This window comes from Emydura macquarii, unplaced genomic scaffold (genome assembly GCF_026122565.2).
Source record: "Emydura macquarii macquarii isolate MOO-44397 ecotype Brisbane River unplaced genomic scaffold, CSIRO-AGI_Emac_v2 contig_968, whole genome shotgun sequence".
Lineage (NCBI taxonomy): Eukaryota > Metazoa > Chordata > Testudines > Chelidae > Emydura > Emydura macquarii.
This window is the reverse complement of record NW_027131105.1, coordinates 6090677-6114916: the sequence shown is the minus strand read 5'-3', so window position 1 is coordinate 6114916 and position 24240 is coordinate 6090677. Positions and strand designations below refer to the sequence as shown.

The window sequence follows — 24240 nt, the reverse complement described above, 5'->3', positions numbered from 1 at the left end:
ATCATGAGATGTGTTGGTTTGACAGAGCTATGTGGTAAATCTGGAATACGAAGGGTATTGCAGGTCAGGAGAAATTAACTGTATAAGGAAAGATTCCAGCAACTGCTCACACCATAACCAGCTCTAGGCAGTGCCGTACTTTCTTGAGCACTAAATTCACTCACAAGTAAAATGAGTCAGAATGTTGTTTGTTCTGCAATAATTTTATTCAGTAATAGAATCACACAACTGCATTTAAAACTTATCTGCACAAAATTTAATTTAGTCAAATACATTCCCATCCTGAAGGACTTTAATGTCAGGAAAGAGCATCTCAGATACAGAAGTGTTCACTTTCTGATGCAAGTGAGCAGTAAGGCAGAGTCAGATTTGTTGCCATAGTGGCGGGAGGTGACACAAACACAGAATAGAGAGCTTAGATTGGACTGATCCCGCTCTTTCTCTTCTTAATACTCTCAGGACCATAGCACATACTGCCTGCACGCAGCATACTTTTGACTTGGAGGAAATTTTACAGACAAGCTTACCACTGATATCCGAGGATCTCACAGCATTATATAATGGCTATTCAGTATCCTTATCCCTATTTAACATCTGGAAAAATGAAGGCACACAGAGATCACTCGCCAAAGGTCACATGGCAAGTCAGTGCCAGAACTAGGAATAGAACCCCAAGAGTCCTGAGTCCCAGCCCCCGCCGTAAACCCACAAGACCCCACTCCCTTCCTAGAGCTAGGAAAAGAAATCTGGTGTCCTGGCTCCCACTCTTGTGCCCTATCCATTGGCTCACATTACCACCCTCATCCTGGAGTTCGGGGGGACCCCTTCTTATCGCAAGGCAGGGCTGGCGAGGAGTTCCCAAGTGGGGAATTTGGAACTAACCATAGAAAACTGGGATGAGAACATACCCAACTCATTACACACACGCAGAGCCCACAAACCTATTCTCTAAATTGCCTCATCGCTCCTAGCAACAGTTTCTCCTTCCTCATTGGCCAGCGCTGAGGATTTTTCCGATTGGAGGAGAGCCATGACGCTAGGCCAATCAGCAGGAGCCACGGGACCCTCTTTACCCCTTAGCGGCGGAAGGCGGACAATATTAAGTGGACCCTGGGACCGTACCGTCTGAAGAAGAGGGGGACAGTGGGGAGTTGTGAATATGATTCAGTCCAGCTGCGCCCTGAAAGCGGGGAGCTGTCTGGGTTGGAACTGTACCACTCGCTGGTCGCTGCTTTAAACTGGGAGGGTCTGAGGCGAGACCACTAAGCGTGACGGGGGTGTGTGTGTAAAAATGAAGTGGAGTTACTAGAATGGACGGTGTGCGGATGGTATATCCCAGCGGAAGTGAGGTGTCCCCTATCTTCAGGATTTCCGGGGGAGGGCGGAGGAGCAGCTGGTGGTGGTGGTGGGTGCAGCAGCCTCAGGGCTCCCGGGTCTTGGTGAGTGTGGGCCGGGGAGACAGGGCGAGGGACTGACTGGGGGTGCAGCGGGAGCGGGGGAGCCTGGGGGCGGGGCTGAAAGCTGGGGAAGGAACGTTGAGGAGCGGGGCGGGGCTGCTGCGGGACGCAGGGGGCCCGGGGGGAGGAGCTGAAACCTGAGGGACCGGGAGCGTGGGGTGCTGGAAGGTCCGGAGAAGGGGAGAGAGGAGCCGAGTGGGCCGGGCAGGGGGCAGGAAGGCACGTGAAAAGGGGACTCGGTCCTGGTCACCTGGATAAGGTCGGTGTTGGGGGCGGTGAGGGGAGTGGGTTGGCTAGAGCCTGTGTAGCAGAAGGTATCTGAGGAGCTGCGGGGGGAGAACTGGGGTTTAAGGAGTTTTGGGGGAAAGGGGGCGAAGGGGTGTAGCAGAGCTCACATGGAGGGACTGTCCTTTTATGGCTCCCCCAAAAGCATCTGACGCCGGGGGGCGGGGGGATTTGTGTGTGTTTTGGTGTCACTGTTATGGACTGTGGGAGAAGGGACTCTTAAGGAAATTCATACTTTGTCTTCATCTGATATTTAAAATGGTGGGAGAGCAATTCTGAAGCAGCTCAGGTAGAAATGAACAAATCTCCCCTTCCTAATAATTTAACTTCTTCACTTTCCCCATCCTCAAACTGCAATAAAGTTTAAAACCCAACTGGTAGGAGGAGGAAAGAATTTGGAGGAGAGGTAAGTATTTTTTTAAAAAAGGGTGTGTGAGGAAAATAATATGAATGCTGGATGTCTCCTATCTGTATTGCTCTGCCAGCAAGATTTGAAATGTGTCCGAAGCACTTTATACAGTAAATCTTGCTTACGTGGAGGAGAAGACTCAGTTTTATCCTGAGATTTGAAAGGTTGTCAAGATTCCCTGGAACCAGAGGTTGAAGCCCAATGGGGATAACATTGCCACACTCAAGGTGGATAAATAAAATCCATGCAGTTTACAAATAAGGTCTTGTCTGCTCAGGATGGAAACCGTGGGTCCCACCTAATCACTCCTAGTACTATCTAACAAAGGAAGCTTGTTGGAGTGCCTTTGACCAAGATTCACCTGTCAAGGCCCCTCCTAACACACTGTGCCAGCTATGATTCCATCCCTTCATCTCAGAGTTGGCTGTGCTTTCAAAGATGCTCTTGATTTGTCTGTCATATGCTCTCTCCCTCATCCCTTCATCTGTCCTATCTGTTTAAACTGTAAGTTATCTGGGGGAGGGACTATCTACTACTCTGCAAAGTGCCCAGCATAATGGAGCCCTGTTTTTGGTTGGGCTGTAGGTGCTACTGTAATAAAGGTGATTAATAATGTATAGTCACTGGAGTGTTTCCATAGCCTTTGGTGTGAAAGGCACTAATGAAATGTAAAATATATTAGTTAATGCTGTGCTACAGAAGATCCACTTCTAGCACAGAAGTATTTAAAGTTCTAAATTGTTTTACTGCAAGGTGGACTAATGACTGAAGCTGTTTTATATGGGACAGGGAAATATCACTGTAAGAATCTCCAAGTGGTACTCCCTGACACTTGAATGGATCAGGCACTCTGCTGTCAGCATTTCTGTTATAAGGTACTTGTAACGGAGGGTGTAAATGTAATTCCACTATTAAAGGAACCCACGTAGCTAGTTATGCATAGGCTCAGAAACTGTTCAACATTTTAAACACAACTCTGCCATCTGTTTTATATAGTTTAAATTAACTTAATCTAAACAAGGAGATTATAATTCACAGGTTAAGGAGACAGACTGGTTCTGGTTGAAACTGAAATGAAGAGAGAGATGTGGTCTCAAAATCTCATCTTATAAATAACTTCCTAAAAGGGGCAGGGCATGGCCAAAGAAGCAGTCTGAATGGCTAACTAAAATTCCATCCCCCTGCTTGTGATTTATGAAATGACAGCCTTAGAGCATGGAACTGCTTAATATTCACTCTTATGTGTCAGTGTTTTGCTTTGTTATAATGTGATGCTTTAATGTTCTGTCACAGGAATACTGCTAATTGGACTTGAGTATTTAAACATTCAAAAAGCACAGGTTTTTCTCAGTCTGGTCTGGTAGCTGGAAGATTGTGAGACAAGGCTCCTGGGTTCTATGCCTGGCTCTGGAAGGGAGTGCTCTTTAGTTGCTAGAGCAGAGAATTCTGGAAGTCATGAAACCTAATTCTCTTCCCTTGACTGCTATTGGCTTATTTTATTATTTGTTATAGCAGGAGTGCCTCGAGGCGCCAACTGAGATCAGGGCTCCATTGTGCTAGTTGCTTTAAATACACATAGTAAGGGAGAATACTTGTCCTGAAAAGCGAACAGTCTAACTAAAAAGACAAAGGATGGGAATGAAAAGGAAAGATTGTTATTCCTGTTTTACAATTCAGGTACAGAATGATAGTGGTGCACCCAAGGTCACACAGCAAGTCGATGACAGAACTGAGAATAGAACTCAAATCTGCTGAGTACCAATCTGGTGCTTCATAACTACAGAACCATCCTTTGTCTGACATGCTTTGTGCCTGTGGGTCCTGTGCTTTTTTCCCTCCATCTGTAAGATGTGAATAATGTCCCTTCTTTCATAAACACTCTGAGAACATTGGATGAAAGATGCTAATCAGTGTGTGGAGGTAGTATGGCCTAGTGGATAGAACACTGGACGGGGACTTGGGAAACTTGGGTTCTGGTTCTACCGCTGGTCTGTTGGGTGACTGTGGGCAAATCACTTTTACCTTTCTGTGTCTCAGTTTCACCATCTGTAAAATGGAGATAGTGATACTGCCCTCCTTTGTAAACTGCTTTGAGATCTGCTGATGAAAACTGCTACAAGAGCTAGGTGGTATTATTATTTATTAATCAGCATATTAAATGGTGTCTTGGCATATATCAGTGAGAATTTTACCACAGAGGTTTGCGTAGTAGCTTGAGGAAAAACCATGATCAGGGCTTCTCTAGATGGGCAGTGTATAGAATTACTAGATTCCAAGGCCAGAATGGGCTTTTGTGATCATCTAGTCTGACTTCCTGTATGACACAAGCCATAGAACTTCCCCAAAATAATTTCTAGAGCAGATCAACATTAACTGTCCAGTGACTTCCTTAGCCAGCTTTTTTAAAACTTGTGGATGAAAGTTATTTGGACCTGTTGATTTAAAAATGTCAAACTTTAATAGCTGCTCTTTTTTGCATTCCTTTAGTATCTCTGGAGGATGTTAGTGTCGTCAACATGTGATATGACTACATCATCTGGTTTCCTCCCCCTCCCCCCAAAACAGAACAGAAATATTTATTGAACACTGCCTTTCTATGCATTATTATTGATAATTCTACCATTTATATCTAGCAGTGGACCAACATTGTTGTCCATTGTTATTCCATTGTTTTGGATTCTTTTTGTTGTTAATGTACTTAATTAAGGAAAATAAGGAGTTTTTTCTCATGGTCATAGATCTCTCCTTGTGTCCCTTTGGTTCCCTTATCAATTTTCTACTTTTCCTAGCTTCTGAGTTACTTTTATTATTGTCAACTTCCCCTTTCTTCCATTTGTTATAGTTTATTTTTTTGATAGCTACCTTCATTTCCCCTCTAACTCAGGTCAATCTGGCCCATAAGATATAATTGAGAATCCTTGGAGGAACAGGATAAAAGCTCTCTAGCCTGGAGAAAGCTCAAGTTTTCACTAATTTATTCTGTTCAGAGCATTGATAATCCAGGCGAGCTGTTTTCATTGTTAGGTTTGTAGGCAATACAGTGGCTGTATTCACTTTCTTGATTGAACTGTACGAATTGTATAATCTCCACTGAATAAACCGCATTTTTGATGCCAGGCTGGAGAAGGGTTTTACTTGGATCATAGCCTCTCTGAAGTTTTGCTCTGTTTTCTGTAATGTATCCCTTGGCAGTGTAAGGGCAGCAGGATCAAAGGGTCAAGATAGTTACTGTTCACCCGTTTTTAATGAGCCATTCTGATTATCTAGGTTCAACCTCCTGCACAGCACAGGTCAGACAATGTTACCTAGTGGTTCCTGCATCAAGCTCATAAATTCTGTTTGAGTTCGATCAGGTCAGATATTCCAATGGTGAATTACACACCTCAAGTGATGGGGAGTTTGCCTGAAAACACCTCCTCTTTTGTATATGCATTTGGTACAATGTTGGTATAAGCACCAGTTCCTTACTTGTGAGCATTAAAATACCCCTGATTTCACAAGGGTGGGCTGCTAATACCCATGATGTCATGACCAAATTCCAACTTGGATATTTGCTTTCTCCTTAACTAGAATTCCCCTCACAGTTCCATCTTGGTAGACTTTTTTGTTCTTTTCTTCCATTCATAAACTATTGTCCATTGGTGCTATGTGGTTGTTTAACAGCTTCCTTCTCTCACCCTAGAGGTGGCTGCATGGAATGATTCTTCTATTTGTAAAGTGCTTTGGCATCCTTTGATAAGTATTTACATCCAGGTTAAAGGAAGCTTGCTATGTGATCACCTAGTGTGTGCTAGGCATTTTGCAAACAAATACCTGAAGACACAGTCCATGGCATGGAGGGAACTTACAGTATGAGAAGCCAAGTACAAAGGAGATGAAGGGGGGGAATGTAATGAAGACTTTGTCAAGCCAAAAAGCAGCAAACCAAATACAGCAAAGATCCACTGACCCCTTACAATGCAAATTTGGTGACTCTTTTGTTGCCTCAGCTGATGTGAAGGCAGTTATGACTTTATTCTATATGTCTAACCCATACTTTCATGTCTATCTTCCCTCACCTAGGTTGTTGGGCTGGGGAGATGTTCCGAACAGCAGTCATGATGGCTGCCAGCCTGGCTCTGACATCAGCGGTAGTGGCTCACGCCTATTATCTGAAGCACCAGTTCTACCCGACAGTAGTGTACCTGACCAAATCCAGCCCCAGCATGGCAGTAAGTACACAGTCCATGGGCTGTCCAGGTTGTGGGGAGATGAGGTTGCTCTGATAATGGCTCAGCCTGTCAGCTACTGATATTTAACTTGCACTGCTACAGTGGCCATCCAAAGCCATGTGAAAGTGACTTGTCTCCCGGGGATTGATAACGAGAGAGTCTTTGAACTCCCAGTTTGGTAGTGACTGAAAGTCATTCCTCTTTGGTGCAGATCAGTGCAATGAGTTTCCTGGGGCTTTGCCCACTTTGAGAATCCAACCTGCAATTTACTCAGCATAGTTGGCACTAATTGTGTCCCCCTAACTGTCAGTAGCAGCAGAGGGAGAGTGAATTGAGTGTGCTGTGGAGTTGAAGCTTTCCTCATACAGGGATGGCTCTGGTATGTTGGTAGGATGTGGTATATATTAAAACAGGAGCAGCAATTGTGAAAACTCCTGTCAACCCAGTCCTTTTAACCAGTGCTGTATTCCAGTTCCTGGAAACAATTTGTCATGCAGTGCCTCTGCAATTACTCAGGGAGTGGGGAACATCAGCGTTTTAAAGAGAGTTATTTATGCTGACTCTGCTCTATATCAGTCTTTGGATGTCCAATTTCACGCTTGGATTGATTAACTCTTGAGTTAGAGGCTTCGGAGTTGAGGTCTCAAATGAGTCTTGCAGTCAATGGAAACATTGGCTTCCTTTTTCCTTGTTGCATGCACTCAATTAAACAAAAGCACATCAGTGAAAGATGCTGAATTAGCATCTCTGGAGTCTCTCCTACTCTGTTTATCTCAAGGACAGGTATAGCATTGCCAGCAGTAGGGCAAGTATTCCATATGGATCTGCCAGTGGGCTTTAGTCCTGGCCTGGAGGGAGTTCTGTCTCCATAGCCTAGTGTGTATTTCACCACTCTGTTGAGTCTTCCAGCAAGGATGGTAATAAGTGCTAACTGTGATGGTGACTTCTTTGTGAGGTTGATATCCATCTGCTAAGGAATGGACAGAGTCCTGTCCCTCTTCTTCCACCCCCAGTTTACTTCAGGGAGCACTGGACAGCATTCAGATGAGTCATTTCTCTTTATCAATGTAATTCAAAGGCTGTTTTTTTCTGTTCACTTCTGCTTTCTATTCCCCCAGGGTATATTGACCAAAACAAAGACTTCCACGCTACAGCAGTTGCTGAACCAGTAGTACTCGGAACAAGCCACTGCTTTGGCGTGGGAAATATTTATAGGCATATGTGCACGCAACTGAATTCACAGCTGGCTTGCAAAATTCTCGCTAAATTTGGAAAGGCTCATTAATTTGTTTTCAGTTGGGCTTTTTTAACGTACATAATAATGTGCAGGTGCAAGTGGGGTGGAAATCTGTACATCTCACCAACACCACACAGTAATCAAATTACTTTCAAAATAAGAATTCCAGACCCAACAATACACAGATCACATGCATCCAGAAGGACGTTAACTGAGAACTAACCGGTATGTTTCCTTGGGGGCAGGAAATAAGATGGGGGAGAGTTATGTGCCTTGAAATTGGACACAGGTCTGTCATAGCTGGTTAAAGTTGATCCCTGGGGTATTGTAAATCTTAGACTTTAAGGATGAGAAGGTCCCATTAGGTCTGATCTAGGCCAAAAGGAGTGCTGCAGGATTGTTCTCGCCAGCCTTTTCTTTTGGTCCGGTTTGATTCATAAGTTCTGGTGTATCTGAGTTTCTTTGGGTTCAATCTCTGCCTTTCCCTTCCTTGCAGGTTCTCTACATTCAAGCTTTTGTTTTGGTTTTCCTCCTGGGCAAATTCATGGGCAAAGTGTTTTTTGGTCAGCTCAGAGCAGCAGAAATGGAGGTGAGTGAGACCTGTGGCAGTTATAACTGATTACTTGCAGCACAATCTCATGTTGGGTGATAAGGTTATACAGTAGCAGAAAGCTGCTCTGAGAGCTGCACTGATTGTAAATTAAATGGAATTTTGACACTGAGCATTAAATCATATCAATCTTTGATTCTTGCATGACCCCCTTGCCAGAGTATCTGAGCATCTCGGTCTTGAATGTATTTATCCTCCCAACATCTCTGTAAGGCAGGACCCTGCTGTTATCCCATTTTACAGAACTGTGGTACGGAGGCTGTGTGACTTGCACAAGGCCACACAGGAAGTCTGTGGGGGAGCCAGGAATTGAATCCAGTTCTTCAGACCCCAGGCCAGCACTCTAACCACAGGATCATCCTTCTTTTCACATGCCCGGGAGGAGGCTTGTCTTGTTGAAGCAGATAAGGGAGCTGGGAGACATGGGTTCTATTCCTTGCTCTGACCCCCGATGCACCATGTGACCATGAATACAAGTCACTTTGTCCCTCATTTTCCCTTTATGTATAATAGAATTAATACCTATTTCATAATGGTATCATGAGGTTTGACTGCCCAAGTGCTTTGAGACCCTCAGTGCAAAAGAAAATGCTGTCCCTTAGAAATGGGGACATACAATTATAAGTGACTTCCTCTCCACCCTTCAGTACTGAGAGCTAAGACGAGCTATATGTGGGGAACCCAGGACTGGCACAGTCCTGCTAACTCACTTTCTCTCTTTCTCAGCACCTACTTGAGAGGTCATGGTATGCGGTCACGGAAACTTGCCTGGCCTTCACTGTCTTCAGAGATGACTTCAGCCCCCGCTTTGTGGCCCTCTTCACCCTCCTGCTCTTCCTCAAGTGCTTCCACTGGCTTGCCGAGGACCGGGTGGACTTTGTAAGTGTGACATGTAGGTGAACAGGATGCCAGGGTGGGGTGGCTGCCCTCTATCTGGGGAGTCGTTCAGTGATCTTGGTAGCAAACAGGGATCTGTCTATCTAAGGCACTTCTGTGGCCTTCTGCGGGATGGGAACCCTTGTTACTGTGCTTCAGTTGTCCCAGCGTGGTGTGTCCTGTGTGTGGGTAGCATGGGAAGCAGATCCTTTTGTGTCCTCTGCTTGTTCTACGCTCACTTTTCTCATTTGTGCTTCTGAAGCTGTCCTTCAGGTCAGGCTGGTCTGGATTGTCTCACTGTTTTCCTGTCTTATAAGTTGTCTGAGATAGAGGCTATCTTTTTGTTCTGTGTTTATACAGTGCCTAGCACAGTGGGGACCTGGTCCATGAGTGGGGCTGCGAAGGTGCTAGATTAATACAAAATGTAAAAGTACTAACTCCGTAGGAGCTAAAGGGGCTCAGTACCTCAGAGTGCTCAGCACTTTGCAGGATCAGCAAGACACTGTGATGCCAGCAGACACGGAGCCAGCAAGACACAGTGATGATGCTTGTAGTGTAGAAACCAAGGTGGGTAGAAAATAAGATTGGCCTATTGGTTTAACATCAGTAACTCTTTACAGTTCTGGGATATCTGATGCAGTGAGAGTGCAGAGAATGGAGTTTGGGAAAACTGGGTGGAGAGTCCTAAAAGTTTGTTCATCTCTTCCCAGATGGAGCGGAGTCCAAACATCTCCTGGCTCTTTCATTTTCGCATCATCTGTAAGTGCCTTTATTTTATTCACTTTGCCTGTCCTCTCCATTCCTTGTCCTTCTCCCCTCACCTCCCCATTACAATGTAATTGCCATATTGGGTCAGACCTGAAGTCCATCTAGTCTAGGGTTCTGTCTCCAACAGAGCCCAGCACCAGGTGCTTCAGAGGAAGGTGCAAGAAACACTACAGAGAACAGATATGGGATAATCTACCTGCAAGGGAAGTCACCAGCCATGTCGGAGCAGGATTGGTTCAGCATGTTAACATATCTGCCTCATGGTGTGGGAATAGTTGCTTCAAATTCTTCAGATTATATGTGGAATCTCATTTTCCCTATCTAGTTCTGGCCCTTGAGAGACTGTTTTGTTAGGACCTAATAGGTTTCTCATCTCTGAGATTCACAGATCTCCTTAGCAGGCTGAGTCCCCGTTTTCCAAAAACAAACCTCCAGTTCACCCTCAGCATCTGTGTTGGGAGATCAGGACTTGAATAGCGGGAGATGCAGCTGGTCAGGACTGAGAGGATTGGCAGATCTGTTTGTATTGGAGAGTCCAGGGCAGTATTAGTAAGGGTGGGAGTGGTGCTGCAAGTTAGGACTGAGTGGCATTGGTAGAGTTGTGCACGTGGGTGGAACCCAGGGCTGGAATAGCAGGGGGACTGAAAATCAGGATTGATCAGGGGCGTCAGCAGAGCACCGTGCGGTTCAGGGAGAGCTCAGGGCTGGACTAACGGAAGGCTGAGGTTGGGATAGAGGGGTACTGGCAGCGCTGAGAGTCTGGAGCCCAGAAGTGGTGTATCCTGGGGTGTAGCAAGCTAGGATTCAGATGCAGTGGCAGAACTGTGTGTTGGGAGAAAGTCCAGGACTAGACTAGCAGTGAGTGCTGTGAGAGGCATAGCAATGCAGGACTGGAGTAGCAGGGGATGCCGTGTCTCAGGATTGAAGGGCATGGCAGTGCTAGGGGAGGATTCAGCACTGGAACGTGAGTGCTGCAAGCCAGGATTGAGGGGCATTGGTAGAGGTATGGGTGTGGGAAAGGGTCAGCCCTGGAATAGCAGTGGGGGTGGTGGGCTGTCATTCTGAGAGAGGTGCACTGGCAAAGCTGTGGGTGAGAAGCTTGCATAACATCTGCCTGCACAGTTAATAATAAAAATGACTTTGAGTAAGTGTTACCCATGCAGAGGGAAAGGTGTGGAGAAATCATTAAAACAAATTTTAATGCAGGCATGACTTGGCCTGATACGTGGCACAAATCTCCTAAAGGGGGGAAAGTTTCATTACTCTGAACGTTTCCTCTCCAGGACTTGATGAGCAGCAACAGCTGGCCAGGAAAGATAATTTCAGAAGATAATTTGCATGTGACAGGCTAAATACGCTAATGTAAAACCCCTTCTCATTTGTACAGTTGAGCGTGAGATTGTTCATAGTTGATAACCTTGTCAAAACAGGTTGTAATGTCTTTCATCCAGAAAGCCTTTTATGGATTAGATTGCTTTGTTCACCTGTGGGTTTGAGCAGAGCAACTGTTTAACAGCTCATACCAATCTAGCTGAGGACAGGACATCAAGGAGAACCATGTGGCTAGTTAAAACTTCAGGATGGAAGAATTAAACTCTGCAGCACACTGGGGCTAACACATGAATTCCTACAAGAAAGTGCCATGGAAACTGAGGCTGGGGTTTTCGGAGGACCCGAAGGGACCCATTGAAATGTGTTTTTTGCTGTGTGATGGGGTCCAGATCTTGACTGGGGCTCTGTTGTAATCTAAATATTGATGTTTGACACACCTTCGTGGCTTTCACCCTGGGCAGTTTAGGGTTTGAAATATTCTGTGTATGGGACATCATAGTTCAATAATTGGAATGTAGCACTTGCCTAGTGCTTCCCAATCCCCCTGTGAGAAGGATGTTAGTCGTGTTTTACAGATCAGGAAATTGAGACATGCAACAACTTGCCCAAGGTCACACAGTGAGTCAGTGACAAAGTTAAGGGTATAACCCAGAAATCCTGGCTCCCAGACCTATACTCTGACTACTAGATCACACTTCATTTCCAGGGTTGGGAATAGCTTGTAGGAGTCCTGGCTCCTAGTCTTGTGTTTAAATCACTCCTTTCTTTAGTTCTGTCAAGCCTGCCCCACGTGCACTCCAAATCACAGCTCGATATTGCAGCCCCAGTGTCTGACTTCCTTTTTTTCTGCATCCAGCTCTGATTCTCTTGTTGGGTGTCCTGGATTTCCTATTTGTGAGCCATGCCTACCACAGCATCCTCACCCGGGGAGCTTCCGTCCAGTTGGTCTTTGGGTTTGAGGTATGGAATGTGTGTCTGCCTGTGTGGTGGGGAGGGAGGGAGGAAGGAATATTTGCCTTGCCCTGCTGCTCACTGCAAATCAAAGCTCTGTGATGCATTGTAAGCCTGTGGGGCCAACTAATCAGCCAGTGGATCAAAGAACACTCTGAGCAGCAACTGGATTTTGGTCCCTCCTCTTCGTGGCTGAGTTTTATTTCTCTAAAAACACACGTCACACATACCAACCAAGTCCTTTCCCCCTGCCCTGGGATTTCTGCAGGAGACCATCTGCTCCCTGCCTGTCTGGTTCACCAGGCCCTCTGCCTTTAAGTTAAGGTGAGTTTTTACTTCCTTCAGTTTAGGCTTTCTTCCAGCCTGCTTCTTGTGGGATTACACTCCCAGGCCATTTGTCAGGTAGCTAAGGAGAGACTCCCTTTTTCTCTCTGAACTCAGGTTGAACTCCCGCTGCCTTTTATATCCATGCAGGCCTGACTCAGAGTCACCAGTTTCCTACCATGTGACCCATTCCCTTCACCTGAAGAGATGGGCTGAGCCTGGCACAGGGTGTGGATGAGCTCCCAACACCTTGAAAAGGTTAGCTCATCCGCTGACTTGCCTCTTCTTTCTGTCCTGCCCCCACAGTATGCCATCCTTATGACCATGGTGCTCACCATCTTCATAAAGTATATCCTGCATTCAGTTGACCTGCAGAGTGAGAATCCATGGGACAACAAAGCCGTCTACATGCTGTACACAGAGCTCTTCACAGGTATACATCCTCTCTCTCTCTGGCACTGGATAACAGCCATAGCCCAGTGGGGATTTATATGTTCTCCCATATGAACATCTAACAGCCTGGGGAGCCTGAATTGTGGTACTACATGGGGCCTTGTGCTACAGCTCTTCATAGGAGCATGGTTGGGGAGGTGGTTTGCAGATGGTTGGATCACTTAATTGATCAGTTGAAGGGAAGAAAGTGGGATTGAAATGGAGTTAAGCAGAAGCTGTTTGTAAGAGAAGCCTGTGAAGATACATTAAACCAGTTTGGATTGTTAAAACTAAGGGCAAGGATACACTACAAAATGAAGTTGATCTAAGTTACGTTGTTGTACAGCCACCGCAATAATTAAAATGGTTTTTACACATCCACAACACACTTCTTGTGTGGTGGTGCACGTCCTCACCAAGAGTGCTTGCACCAATTGAACTGCCAGTGTGTGGTGCATTTGGGATGGGTTCTGAAAGGCAGCAACAGTCGATGTAAGCAATGCAGTGTTTATACTGACACTGCGTTGACTTAACTACATCGACTTAAGTGCTATGCCTCTTGTGGAGGTGGAGTTATTAAATCAGTATAGTGGGTGAGTTACATCATTGGAGCTACATTTTAGTGTAGATGCTTACTGAGTTAAGTCGACGTAAGCTGCCTTACATTAACCTAACTCTGTATTGTAGACCAGGCCTAAAATGCTGATGGCTTGACTCAGTAAGATTGGAATCAAAATGTGGGTTGGGTGGATTTCTGGAGGCCTCATTGGGTTAGTTTGTGCAGGCATTATGGTCTGATCATTAGAGCAAGGAACATAGGGAGTCAGGATCCTCAGCTCTGTGAGGGGAATATTCTCCAGTGGTTAGAGCAGAGAGGAATTGGGAGCCAAAACTCCAGGGGTGTATTCCCAGCTCTGGGAAGGGAATGCAATTTAGTTATTAGAGCCTCCTGGATTCTGTTCTTAGCTTGGTCACTGACTCACTGTGTGACATGGGGAAGCAAGTTGTTTCCCTTCTGTGCCTCTTTCCCCACCTGTAAAATCGAGGCACTTCCCTGCCTCCCTGGGTTGATTGTGAGAGTTCACTAATGTTTAAGGGCAATGAGATCCTCCGAGTAGAGGCATTTGAGGGAAAACATTAATCTCTCTCCTTCCTCCTCAGGCTTCATTAAAGTGCTTCTGTACATGGCCTTCATGACCATCATGATCAAAGTGCACACTTTCCCTCTCTTCGCCATCCGGCCCATGTACCTGGCAATGAGGTAAGATGTCTCTGGGGTATCAGTTGAGCACGTGCTGAGTGTCTGATGCGCGCACACACACACAGGAACAGTGTGTAACTCCAGCAACTTGTGTGTTATTTCAGGCAGTTCAAGAGAGCTGTGACTGATGCCATCATGTCACGCCGTGCCATTCGCAACATGAACACTCTGTAAGTATCCAGTTGGCAGAGAGAAACTACTTCTATAGAGTGAAATCTGTTGCAGTAGTGCCTATGGGTCCCAACTGAGATATTTCTTGGGGTGCAGAGGTATTGGGCAGGCACCGCACAGATTCCCCGCCCTCATTTCCCCAACTGAGATTGGGGTGGGGAGGGACATGCTGCACAGACACCTAGTGAGAGAGAGCTCTTGTCCCAAAGAGTTTACATTTGAAATAGACAAAGGGTGGGAGCGGGAAACAGGCACTGTGACGGGAAGGAACTTGCCGAAGGTCAGTGGCAGAATTGGAAATACAGTCCAGTTTGCTTGACTCCCAGTCCTGTCCTCTGGCTGCAATTGCACTGAATCTCCCTGGACCTTTACACTTCATTAATACAGGAGAAATCAGCCTGAGAGCAGTCTGGCTTAAGACACTCAGTCCAGTGTACAGCTTGTTAGAAGCCTATTAGGTCCCGGCTAATCCAGGGCAACCCTCCAGTCCTATCTGTGCTTTGTCCCAGCTAGTCTGGAATGCCCTGAGCAAAGACAACTTCTCTTAGGGAGTGGGTGGACTGTCTCACATAGATCTTCCTGCAATCCAGCCTAAATTTCCCTCTGCTCCTTCCTTGGCATCCCTGCGTAGATCATCATTAGAGAGAGTACATACGTTACTACCTCCCAAAACTCTGCTTCCTCCCCAGATACCCTGATGCCACTCCAGAAGAGCTTCAGGCCATGGATAACGTCTGTATTATCTGCCGGGAGGAGATGGTGATGGGTGCTAAACGCCTGCCATGCAACCACATATTCCACACCAGGTGAGGAAAGGCTTACTGTTACTACTTCTACCCATGCAGCTGCTTGCAGATGGCTTTCTTTGGGGTGTGAAGTTAGTTGCAGAAGCCATGAAAATCCAAGCGCTGTCCTTGTATAATTGAGAAGCCAGGGCATGGTAACTTCCTTCTTGCTCTAGGGTACGTGGAACCAGGGAAGACCCAAACAACTAAAAAGCGTTTGTAAAGGAATTCAGTCCCCTCAGCTGTAGATCACTGGTTCTAATCCATCTCTTCTCAACTGTGATGCCTGGTTGCTGTGAGATGGTGGCTCTAAGTTTGGTCCCTAGGGAGCAGGTGTCCATGTAACAAACACCATCCGAACTGGACTCTCTGGCTGTCTCAGAGAAGTAATGGATTGAATGGGATACCGTGGCTGATATCTCTTCTCTTCTCCATTCTTATTTAGGGCAAAAGTAAGGAACAATAGCAGGCGAGGGGGAGGAGTGTGGGTTTCTCCAGCTAATAGATGGGACTGTGTAAATCCTGTTGCCCTGAACAAGTTACCTCTTTAATGAGCCAGTCTTAACCAGGTGGCATCTGTCCCTTCCACAGCTGCCTGCGTTCGTGGTTCCAGCGCCAGCAGACCTGCCCCACTTGCCGCATGGACGTCCTCCGTGCCTCCCTCCCCGCTCAGTCCCAGACGCCACCAGAGCAGCAGGAGCAAGCACAGCAACAGCAGCCACCGCCACACCAGACTCCACTGATTCCCCAGCCACCTAACTGTGAGTACAGCTTCTCTGGACACCAAGCCTGCTGAGCTGAGCAGTTTCAAAGTAACCCTGTCCAGAAAGGAATAACTGCAACCAGCACAGAAATGCAGCCATCTCTGGGGTGGGATGCAGCAGCTGTTGATATAGGGACTACTTGCCCAGCACTGAAAACTTTAAAGTGTAATACTATGTACTACTGAATATAACTTGCTTGGGCCAAATTCTGCATTCAGTTATACAGCACGACCCCATTACAGTGAACTGGGATGTATGGGAGTAATACAAAGACATCTGGCCCTTTAGCTTCTCTGTTGTTAGAAGGAAAGTATGAGTTTTCTGTAATGGAGAGAATCATGTAGTAATTGGAGCAACAGAGTGAAAGTCAGGATTCCTGGATTTTGTTCTTGCTTCTGGAAGGGGAATATAGTCCTTGGGCTGGGGCAGAGTGTGGGGGCCCTGAGAATCCGGACTCAGCTCTGCCACTCTCTCCCCTTTGCTACACAGTCCCCCAAGGAATCCTGCCCCCATTTCCTCCTGGGATGTTCCCTCTCTGGCCTCCCATGGGTCCGTTTCCTCCAGTACCTGGCGTCCAGCCACCCAACAATGCCGAGAATCCCTCAGCTGCTTCCAGTGCACCCTCCACTTCAGGCATTCAGACAGAAGGTGAGAAGCCACACAGTCTAACCTTATCTTTCATGCTATCACTAGGTCAGGCTTTCCTCTCAATGCCCCACCAACGTATCTCAGTTGTGACCTGTTCCTGGTCCTCCGTGTCCTATTTGGTTCTAGACCTGTAGGCTGAGACTGCCAGTAAGGAGACCAATTAATGCCAGTTGCGGATTCTGTGGTTTAGACAGAGACCCACCACAGAGTTGCCACAATATGAAAACAGCTTTGACACTATTGATCTGTTGGAAAAAACCCTGAAACCCATTCCTTGACCCCCTGAGCCAGCCAATCCCCCAAGTTTGGGGTTGGATTGGAGCTAGTGCCATTGAGAGGGGAAAGACCCCATATTCAATTCCCCAATCCACTGAGCCAGCCAGTCCCCACTGAGGAACTGGATCTGAGCCAGCGCCCCTAGAGAGAAAAGACGCCGTATTCTATTCCCTGCCCCTTTGAGGCAGCTAGTTTCCACCTCTGGGCCACATTGGACTGGCCCCCTAGAGATGAAAGACCCCATATCCCCGTATCTCCTCAATGTTATTTTATAGTGTGGGATTAACTAACATTGACCTCTGAAACACACCCAGGTGTTGCGTGTTTGAAATATGCTGAAATCTCATTGGCTATTGTAAATTGGATGTATAGGCATAAATGTGCAGTAGCTGTTTAACCAGGCTACTATCTCTTCTTTGTCCCTCTCAGGGAGTACCTCGCGACTTGGTGGTGATTCAGCCTCTGGATCGGACACTGCCCCTGCAGGAACGGTGCCTGGCTTTCCCTTTCCTCCCCCATGGATGGGAATGCCATTGCCACCTCTATTTGGTAAGCTAGGGTGGCTTCTTCCATCCAGGGCCGGATGGGGGAAGAATAATTACTTTTCTTCTCACTCCCCATGCTCCCAGTAAATATCCAAACTTTTTGTCTCTAAGCTCCACATTAGCAACTTGCCAAGAGCATGTTGGCTCATATCGTCTTCAGTAAATTGATAGATTTCACCAGTAATTAAAACCTTGTTCGTTGGAGAGGGAGGCAAGACACTTGCCTTGAGTCTTCTCTTACAGGCCATCTGTTTTCCTTCCGAACAGGCTTCCCTCCCATGCCTGTGCCGCCCGCTGGGTTTGCTGGGTTGACCGATGAAGAGCTCCGTGCCATGGAAGGCCATGACCGGCAGAACCTGGAAGCCAGGCTCCAGTGTCTGCAGAACATCCACACACTCCTAGATGCAGCCATGTTACAGATAAACCAATATCTCACTGTTCTGGCGACGATTGGGTAACTATCCAGTACTGGGGCAGGATTTGGGACCTTATACTCTGTAGGACATGTGGTACAACTACTGACGTGACTATAATCCATCCAGCATTGCTGGATCCATCTGGCTTAATGATAGCACATTGGAATGCCACGCACAACTGCTGGCTCCCTGTCCTCCTAATGGTAGAATCTGGTGACCTGTGGTGGTGATAGCAGGTATTCAAAGCTTGTGCCACCAATAAGTGGGGGCCTAGACAATAGAGTGCTGGACTGGGACTCAGGAGACCTGTGTTCTACTCCCGACTCTGGCACTGGCCTTGAATTTCCCTGTCTGTAAAATTAGGAGAATTTTTCTGACCATCTTTGTGCAGCGCTTTGAGATCTACTGATGAAAAATGCTATGTAAAATCTCTAGAGATTATGTACAAACCTTAACCCATGACGTAGGTCCGTAACCATCTGCATGATGAAAATGGGGGGGCCTGAAGCAGAGTGGTAAAGACAGGGCTATTGCCACAGTTAGCTTCTCAGAGCTGGGGTGAAAACTCAGGAGTTTTGGTTCCTGATCAATACTCTAATCAGGGTTCAAGTCCCAGCTCCGCCACAGACGTTCTGTGTGTTGGGGCAAGTCATTTATTTCTCTGTTCATTGCTTTTGCTATATATAAAGAGGGGGATGGTAATCCTTTGTCTCGCTCGTCCGTTTAGATTGTAAACTGTTTGGGGCAGGAGCACTCTTTATTACATGAGAGTTACGATGAGATTGGATGTGGAGTTCAAGAATATTGAGAGTTGTTGTCATAACAAAAACTTTGGAAGAGAGATTGAATTTCATGCTTCATTGCTTAAGCCAATTTTAACTATATGAGGCCAATGTGGTAGGGACAGATTACCCTATATTTGCCTATTTTGGGGTTCTTATATCTGCTTCTGAAGCTTTTGGTCTTGGCCATTGTTGGAGACAAGATATTGGACTAGATAGACTAAGGGTCTGATCCAGTCTGGCAGCTCCTTTGTAAAGTGCAGTGGAGCCCTTATATCATCTGGGGTCTCTAACTGATCGACAATGATTAATTTTTGAACTATGCTGTTTATAGCTCTCCATATTGTAACTCTCCTGTGACTTCCTCTCTGGACAGGTCACCCCGTCCTACGCAGCTGCCAAGCTCCCAAAACATTTCCACTTCGTCTCACGAGACAGCCACCAATGAATCCTCCGCTTTCAATTCACCTGACAGTACCTCTTCCCCAGGCACATCTCCAGTGGTGGCAGCAGTGGAACCAGACTCAACAGATCAAACAGGTAGATGAAAATTGTCCTTGTTGTAGGACCTTGTAGCATGAAGCCTCACAGAGTCACTTTTTAGTCAGGTGGTCTAGGAACAACGCTTAACCCATTCCCTAAGGAACCTTACAGAGGGGGCCAAAAGTTGTAGCTATGGCTTTAGCAGCTGATGGCAGGTCAACCTAGGTAGAACAGATCTACTGACTGTGCAGGGTATGGCTGCATCAGGGATAGGAAGCATCTGTCATGCTGGTGTGTGTTCCAGCTGGGGGTTTGCTACTGAATGAGACAGGCTGGGTGGCTGTCTCTTTAAGAGCTAATGACTGCATTTGACTGTCCTAAAGTAGTGATTCCAAGTCCCTTTGGAGCATGGGGAAACAAAGGAATCTGGTGGATGTCAACCTCTGATGATTTCCTCCCCCCTTGCTGTCTCAGATCCATCTGGATTGGTGGGTGCGGAGGGATACACAGAACCAACTGGACACGAGGAAGAAGAGGAGCAGCCTTTACCGGGGGAGCCTGACACAGCTGAGCTTCGCAGGCGCCGGCTTCAGAAACTGGAATCCCCCTCTCCCACTTCCCATTGACACCCCTTCAACCCCCCCTTTCCTAGGAACCTTGTCTTGCCTGGGTTACCGTTTGACACTGACCTTTTCTTTTGAAAAGCAGCATGTGCGGTGGTGGTGTGGGATGCGGCAAGAAAAATGAGACTCTGCCATCGCTCTGTTAGGACGTTCTAACCTGCACCAAGTGCTGACTTGACATGAGGGTGCTAGGGCTGCTATGCTGGGGCTCAGAATTGACTCTTTAATCCGCCATGGTTTCTAATTTTTGGGGGGGAAAAACAAACAAACAAACAAACAAAACCCACCACCCAGTCTGCAGCTGCCCTCTTTCTGATGCACAGATTCAGTCATACCCACCTGTGCACTAACCGTTCTAATTCCAGAGCCTTCCTAACAGCATTCCCTGAAAAGCAGGGTCCCTCTACAATACATGATGCACAGGCCTGAGGTGATCAGATCCCAAGGACTTCTGTGGCGTGCCACTTAAACACAGTGGACATATCTGTTGTTTTAGAAAGCTGCCATTCCTCCCCCCCCATCCGCCTAACAGGAGGTGGGTGGCAACTTCTCAAATAGTTCTCTCCTGTGCTTTTCATCCGGTTCTTTCTACCTCTGTGGCATTCATGTGGCGGCTGGTCTCCATCCTCAAGTAATGCCTTTTGGGCTCAGCCTAACAATGTTGATGTCTAGCTGGAGGAAGTCCATAAAAAACATCTTCCATCATGAAAGAGGGAAAGAGGTGAATTTCCTTAACAAACTACCCATGGGAGGATATCTGTAAGTGAATATAGTCTCAGCCTTTATACATAGGAGCAATGTATATAGGTGACTCAGCTGAAGGTGAGGGGGGAGTTCATGAAACACACTTGTCTCCTGCTAATAGTCAGCTAGAACTCCCAAGACAGTTAAGTCTAAGTATGGCAGGATCCAGACCATAGGCGGTGCTGGTAGTCATTGCTGATTTTGATTGGTTTGTAGTAGGGTAAAGTTACAACTTCAACCATCACTCCTGTTTTATATCTTTTTTTGAATTTATTTTTGTTGAGTGGGGAGCACAGAATGGAGCAGGCTTGAGGCTATGGGACACTGTGGGAGAGTTGTGAGATTGCTTTAAAGTTCCTTTTGAACTTTATTTCTTCTGCATGTTCTCATGTGGGTGGAGATCAACTTTCTGCAGCATCTGAGGAAGCCCAGTTGGGACACTCGCAATCTAGAATTTAGCTTAGTGCAAAATGGCTTCAGTATTGATCACAAATCTTTGATACTCAAAGAATTTATCCAAATGGCATCGGGATCATCTTCTTAGAAGGTGATAAACTTACAGTTACAACCCTTCCCTGGGTTACACTGCTTAAATATTCACCTCACCAAGAACATCTTCTGTATATAGGTGTCTGCTAAACCTTTGAAATCAGAGTATTGATTTGCCTGTGTTTAGCAATGAATCTGTGCTGATGGCACAGATAATGAAGAACTTAAAAGTTAGTCACATGAAGTTAATATTCTCCCCTTCTCTGTGCCCCACTACCCGAGAAACACTTGTCATGTTTCCAACATTGAAGGATTGGAGAAGTTGCAGTAGCCATGACTACTCAGTGACCCTCCTGGCCTTTGATACTATCTAATGTCACAGTTTTCACATGCTTTGTTCATTGTAGTGACACTTTAATTGCTAAGGAGTTGGGAGACGAAATGCCTCTTTACCTCCAGTCTTACTTGGAAAGAGAATGGGCCAGCCTCATCCTTTGTGATTCTACTTAAGTCCTGCTTTTATGCCAGGGATGAAAATGGCTTATTGGCCAGGTTCATCTGTTTGTATGTAGGCCAGGGTCCCATAGCCATCTTCTCTGAATTGTCCCCATGGCTCTTGTACAGCTCCTGGCACCACAGTTAGGTGCTCTAAGATCTACTTTCAAGACACAAAACAGTCACCTCTGCACTTATTTATTTTTTTAATAGCAGTGGCCTAACAACTTCAGAGGGGCTTATTAAAGGTTGAATGGACTCTTGTTAATTGACAGTATTAGTTGTGGAACTCCTATAGGAAAATAACTTTACTTTGGATGAACAAGTAGAAACTTCCCATGAGCAATGAGACCCTGCTCATCCAGTCAGTCTTACTACCCCGGCTCTGTAGGCCAATTAAAGGACGTTAGGCTAATTGGTATGATAAGAACATGTGACTTGTAGCAACTTCACATATGTTAGATTTTAGTAACTCCCCTGCCATCTGTCCAGCCTAGTTTTTTTTCCCCAGATCCCTGCTTGCACACCAATGCACCTTAAAAGACTTAACACCAAACTCAAAATTTTCTGTATTGACATAAGCAAGCAATTAAACAGTTGTCATGGTTATGGCTTTTGAGTTTGTTCAGTCTGCTAATAATCAGTTGGAAAAGGTTCTTGGCTACCATGGCCACTATGATAGGCTACTTCTGTCCTTTTTTGTGTGAGCCTATATAATTTAAAAAACAGGACTGGTAGGTTAAGACACAGATGGTGATATTAAAGTCCTCAATTAAACGTGTCAAAAACATAATTTGAGAGGACTAATCTGGCTTAAGTAATTGTTTGACGCCTCTTCTGAGTGTAAGTGATGACATGAGGAACACCTAAGTGACTTAGGAGTACCAGTCCTGTTGACTTTCAGTGGGGCTGGTGGTTCTAAGCCCCCAAGTGACTTGAAAATTCCAACCAATAGGGTTATATGAACTCACGTGCCTAATGCAAACATAATACAGTATACAAACCCTTGTACCTAAAGGGATATCAACTTAATGGGGAAGTAAGCCATGGGCTGGATTTAGGTAGGAGAGGTAATGAAGGGTTAAGCATTTTTGGTGTAGGGAAGGTGCTCTGCAACAGGCAGATTACATTATAGAACAAGCAATGAATGAGTCATAAAATTCCTCCCCTTTTCACCACCCTGAAAAAAATTACCCAAAAAAAAAAAAAAAAGTGTGTGGTGACCCTAAACCCTTGTATATTATTCAGTCTATTTTAATTCAGCAGATGGTATAACCCTTCAGTGCTTCTCTTTAAGTGGCTTCTAATCATACACCTATCTCAGGGAAACAATCCAGAGGCAGCACTTAAGGGTTGGAAATTAGTTTAATAGTTGAGTTCCTTCGGGAAAAGGGCAAAAGTAGCTAAGATTTCTATTTTTAAAACATAAGTCTGTGTGGGTTTTTTATTTGGCATACCAGGATTACAGTACTGGCTTGGATGGGAGTTCCAGTCACCAAGAACTAGAAGTGAGTGTCAAGGATAGGAATGGGTGACTATGTATGACAAGGGATGATGGATATCTTGCAAATGGCCAAGAACCTGGTGTTCTGGTGGGGAGAGGGTGTCAAAAGGCAACCAGGCTGCATATCACTTTGTAGCAAGACAGTGGGCTAAACTTGCATTTGGTGTAATAACTATGCATTCCCTCCCTTTTTTATATCCAAACCTTAAGGAAGAAAGTTGGTTTTAAGGAAGAACAAACAAAAAGGCTTGGGTAAAATCAATACATAAATGCAGATTCATGTGTGTGTGTGTGGTTTGAGAGCCTCCTTTTCTTTGGCTATGGAACATGAAGTAATGAGAGACTGCATTTTTTCTCTTTTTTTAAAGGAGGCAGCATGCTTGAAACATGCATTTCCTTCAGTGAGCAGAGCCCTTTTCTTCATTCTATCAAGGGACGTTAAGATCAGTCAACCCAGAATTTGACATGCATTCCTAACATATCCTCTTTGGTTCCAAAATCCATGTAATGCAAATAGTCCTATCTCTGCCCCTCCTGCACTCAAAATAAATTGTTTGTCTCCTTACCAAAAATAACTATGGTAGTATAAGCAACTCTGCAATAACAAGCCAGCGTGCATAAACAAATCTTTAAATCAGTGTTGGGTGTGTGGAAGAAGAGAGAGCTTGGTTTCATGCTTCTAGGGGTTGGCTAGAAGGTGGTGTTTTTTTTTTAAATACCATATGTTGACAATGTGCTGTTTCAAATTAAATTCTGTTTGTGTTGAAAAGTGGGAAGAGTGTAGGGACATGTCCATATTTTGTTGCAATTTCAATAAAGCAACTATTTAGCAGAGGATGTGCTAAACTGTGCCACACATTCCATGATATTTGCATCCTGTAGGGGTTTATTTACATACATAAGAGGAGGAAAATACATAAATGAGAGAGACAATCGAGAAATGTTCATGGCCTATGTTCATCACAATGGCTTCCTTTAACTTCTCTTTCATTGTTTTTGTGTGTTGCAGAGTTATGTTGGAGGTGAAGAGGAGTTGGATAATTATTTAATTTGTAAATATTGTGTAAATTTTTAATAGCTTAAATTGTATATATAAGAAAATAAAACTTGCTTTAAAGATGTTGTAGTGCTTTAAGAGTGGTGGAGGGGAAGTGTTAGGCAGCCTTGCCTACAGGTGGTGCCACCCGCTCTCTCCAGAGAAAATACACAACCTGCCTAATCCATCGTCTCCCTTAGGCAAGTGAAGATGATTTCATGCTGAAAGCAGGCACAAAAGTGGTAGGATGCCTGGTTTTCCTGCATGGGTCTGCCCTAGCTGCAGGGGAAGGGAGGGAGGAGACCAGCGCCAAGTTTTGTACCTTC

The 24240-nt window shown here is 45.6% G+C and overlaps 1 protein-coding gene across 5 annotated transcripts; it reads left to right on the top strand.

Moving 5' to 3' along the window:
- The first annotated feature begins 1135 nt into the window (after positions 1-1135).
- Positions 1136-23997, top strand: SYVN1 (synoviolin 1). Of its 5 annotated transcripts, XM_067543973.1 has the most exons (18): positions 1136-1439; positions 2105-2148; positions 6214-6362; positions 8096-8188; positions 8936-9088; positions 9796-9844; positions 12042-12145; positions 12767-12893; positions 14054-14153; positions 14258-14323; positions 15014-15130; positions 15701-15870; positions 16363-16521; positions 17227-17346; positions 17610-17796; positions 18917-19080; positions 19498-20181; positions 23888-23997. In XM_067543973.1, the coding sequence occupies exons 3-17, from the start codon at positions 6231-6233 to the stop codon at positions 19647-19649; spliced, it is 1893 nt and encodes a 630-aa protein (XP_067400074.1). In that variant the 5' UTR covers positions 1136-1439; positions 2105-2148; positions 6214-6230; the 3' UTR covers positions 19650-20181; positions 23888-23997. The 5 variants fall into 5 exon arrangements, with proteins under 5 accessions (XP_067400074.1, XP_067400075.1, XP_067400073.1 ...); XM_067543974.1 differs by lacking the exon at positions 2105-2148 and having other exon boundaries at positions 1136-1277; XM_067543972.1 differs by lacking the exon at positions 2105-2148.
- The last annotated feature ends 243 nt before the right edge of the window (positions 23998-24240 follow it).